The sequence below is a fragment of the Symsagittifera roscoffensis genome, unplaced genomic scaffold (assembly GCF_963678635.1).
Source record: "Symsagittifera roscoffensis unplaced genomic scaffold, txSymRosc1.1 SCAFFOLD_1159, whole genome shotgun sequence".
NCBI lineage: Eukaryota > Metazoa > Xenacoelomorpha > Acoela > Convolutidae > Symsagittifera > Symsagittifera roscoffensis.
In genome coordinates, this window is record NW_026970779.1 from 308 (window position 1) to 3,889 (window position 3,582).

The 3,582-nt window shown below is 38.6% G+C and overlaps 1 protein-coding gene across 1 annotated transcript; it reads left to right on the forward strand.

Moving 5' to 3' along the window:
- Nucleotides 1–407: 407 nt before the first annotated feature.
- Nucleotides 408–2,016, forward strand: LOC134855974 (uncharacterized; the record flags this gene model as incomplete). Its single annotated transcript, XM_063872340.1, has 5 exons — nucleotides 408–642; nucleotides 792–1,247; nucleotides 1,328–1,510; nucleotides 1,890–1,917; nucleotides 1,993–2,016. Coding segments are annotated over exons 2-5 (506 nt in total), but the record flags the coding sequence as incomplete, so codon positions are not given.
- Nucleotides 2,017–3,582: the final 1,566 nt, after the last annotated feature.

The following is a 3,582-nucleotide window of genomic DNA, read 5'->3' on the forward strand; positions in this document are numbered from 1 at the left end:
TAGAGACAGATAGCAACTCAAAAATCAGTTGAATCTCCTTTTGAGAAATTCCTGAGCTACCACGCTTCGAAGACAAGATCGTCTTGACCTCTGTAACTAAATACTTCTCAGTAAAAACGGGAGTTCTTTCCTATAGCTGAATTAGAATAGAACACCGCCACACGTGATAGAATAGACTAAACTTAATAGTTCACCAGATACAACACTAATTATAAAGCAGCATGTCATATCATATCTCATTTTTTACAATTTATATCCACGAGGAGAACGGTGGGCCTCGAAACAACGACTTCTCCATTGAATTCGTCTAGCCAGGTCCAATATTTTTGTAAATACCTACATCGGTCTTCTCGCAAAATCATTGATAATTTGCGCCAAGCGGGTTTTCTCAAGTGTGTCTTGTGAAATATTGCCAAATGAGGGGTGGTGTTTGCTAAAAGCATAAAAATGAACCTTTTTTGCAAAGTTTGACAATCAAGACTGTCGTGATTTTTGGATGTTTTTAGTTCTACTGCACAAAGGGCTGTTCGCAGTGGCTTCAGGCGAGGAGTTATGAACAGTATTTTACAAGTGAGGGCTACTCGGAAAATGCTCTGTACTCTAACAATCTGGACTGTGACTGGATCATCACAGCAAAGGACAGTTAGTTTATGAACTTTCCCACCAAAAAACTGGGTGAAAATGCTGAATTGTTAAGAAAATCAGACTGAGAATTTTTGCCTGTCATTTTGGCGATACCTGTGCATTATACGTGTGCAATACCTATCATATTGCAATATGAAACATTTCAGGTAACAAAGGGATAGTCCTCTTAGTGAACCCACCTCTTAACATTGAGAGCGAAAATGACGAAGAGGGTCTACAAGAAGATTGTTTCGACTATCTAGCTTTCTACTCTGGCGAAGAGGAAGTTCCGATCTCGCTCTGGGGATCCTATGAACTTTGTGGAACAATAAGAGCATCCCACATTCCTCAAATGGGGTCTCTTCCTATGCTCCACTCACCTAGCAATCTTCTGGTTGTTGAGTTCTTCGCCGATTTTTCAGAGAGACGAAAGGGGTTCAACATATCGTACTGGCAGTATGATATAGACTCTAATTGGTCTGGATCGCCTTCAGAGTATTATTATCCGAATGATTTCGGTGATGGATCTGGTAGTGAAAGTGGCGGTTCTGAGTATTCTGGGGGAAGTTCTGTTGATTGGATTCCAACGACTCCTGCACTTGCAGTTACAACGACTTCTGAAGGTGAAGTTACTACGAAATCGGACGTTTAACTTTTTCCGACTCCTGAAGTTGCCATGACCACTTTGATATAAATATTTCAGGTGTTTTCCCAAGACGAACGAAACGGGGTATCGGTTCACGCGCTCAAAGCAAAAAACAAATAGCTGAGTCCGAACGAAAGACTGGTCGAGCGAAGGCTTTTGTGATGAGAGATGAGAATAAAGTTGTGCAAAAAAGGAAGAAGAAAGGAAATAAGAAGCGAAATCGACGTCAAAGTTCAACAGGTTGGCTCAATAAGATTACGCTTAACTGAGCCATATCTGTCTACTAATTTTTGCTGGTTGAAAAATGAATGACAGTTTTTGCTTCAAATAAAAAATTAAACTTCTAGTACATCATATGTTCATAATTTGCTATTGATCATGAGATTTTTGCGTGGCATCCATTGAGTTATAAATTATTTATGATTGGAGAGATTGTCTTTGAGTATTAATTACCTTATGCAGTTGCGTGCCGTTCCAAAAAACCACTGGCGGTGCAGAAATGGTTGCTGAATATGGTTGAGGCTGACCTCAAATAACTATGTCCCCCAACCGGTCAAAAAACTTTGTGCACACCTCTGAGTAAACGCATAATTATTGAATAAATCATCTATATGTTTAGAGACACCTGCGTGGAGAGACCTCTCGTAGTGAGTTTTGATAAATTCTCATCTAGTATTCTTATCATAGTATTGTAACCCTCTAATATTTCGATAATGTTTTAGTGACTATTGGCCGCAAGAATATTTGTAAGTAACTTCAAAGACCAGATTATGAACACAGAATGAAAGGAAGTTTTTATTTCTCCAACTATTCGTTCAATAAGTTTATGTTGAATCAAACAAGACTGCTCGTATCAGGGCAAAGCTTGAATGTTCCGACTGCCTCTTAAGCTCTATGGAACAGTATTAACATGGAAAGACTAATTGTAATAAAGCAAGACTGCTCGTATCAAGGCGAAGCCCTGAATGTTCCGACTGCCTTTTAAGGTTTATGAAGCAGTAACAACATTTAAAAATTCAATGAAATATAACAAAATAAAAAAAAATTCTGGATTTTGAAATTGTTTATGAAAATCATCCCCCCACACGCCATATAAAGTACAAAAGGATAGATTTCGCTCCTTGTAACACGCCAATTATGGCAAATAAGCTTCTTTTAACTAATTTGGAACGATTTCTAAGACGGATTAACTCTCCGCTTACGCGTTAATAGCGCGAAATCGCGTCCAGACAATTCGGCCACAGACAATTCAGCCGATTTGAAATTCAGACAATTCAGCCAAAATTATGCAGACAATTCAGCCAAAAACAATTCAGCCAATAATTGGGACCGCCGCAGTCGCGCCAACGTGTTGCGAGCTTGCCAACAGAGGGTAGGACTCTATACGAAATTTAGAGCCGGTTATCGCCGGCGACCTTAAACCGAGAAATAACTCCAATTCCATTTTTTTTCCTTCCGATTCTAGCGTTTTGTAAAACTGGCTGAATTGTCTCAGGCTGAAGTGTCTGTATATTTCTGGCTGAATTGTCTGAATTTCAAATTGGCTGAATTGTCTTTGGCCGAATTGTCTGTGCGCCGCGCGAAATATATCGCGCATTAATTGTCCGAAATTGGCCAAAATGGCAATCTTTAAACCCCGTAACTTTACGAAAAATGATCACAGGTGAAATATCTTTCAAATTTGAGCTCAGGACAACAATACCTTTCGAATGACATTAAAAAATTCCGTCAAAAATGGCTAGTTAAAAAGTCAAAATTTGTCTGAAGAAAAAAAAACCCACCCCGAGCACAAATATTCCGTTACTTTCGTACCGTATCGAAAGTCGGAACAATAAAATGAAAATCATCCCCCCCTCTCGCAAAATACAGGACAAATTGATAGATTTTGCTCCTAGTAACAAATGAGTTATGGCAAAAAAGCTTCTTTCAACCAATTTGGAACAATTTCTATGACGGATTAAATCTCCGCTTACGCGTTACTCCGCTTACGCGAAATATATCGCGCTTAATTGTAACGAAATGGCCATCTTTGAAAAATCTTTTTAAATTTAAGCTCAGGACAACAATACCTTTCGAATAGTATATAAAAAGTATATCAAAATGGCTAGTTAGAAAGTCAAAACTTAACTGCAGAAAAGAAAAAAAAACACCCCGAGCACAAATATTACGTTACGTCGAAACAATAATGAAAGTCGGAACAGTAATGAAATTTGAAGAGGACAGACAACGGGATCTTACGAACCACCAAAAATAAGCAGAGCGGGCTTCAAGTGTAATGAAATACATTCCAATCCAATTTGGAACGCAATAAT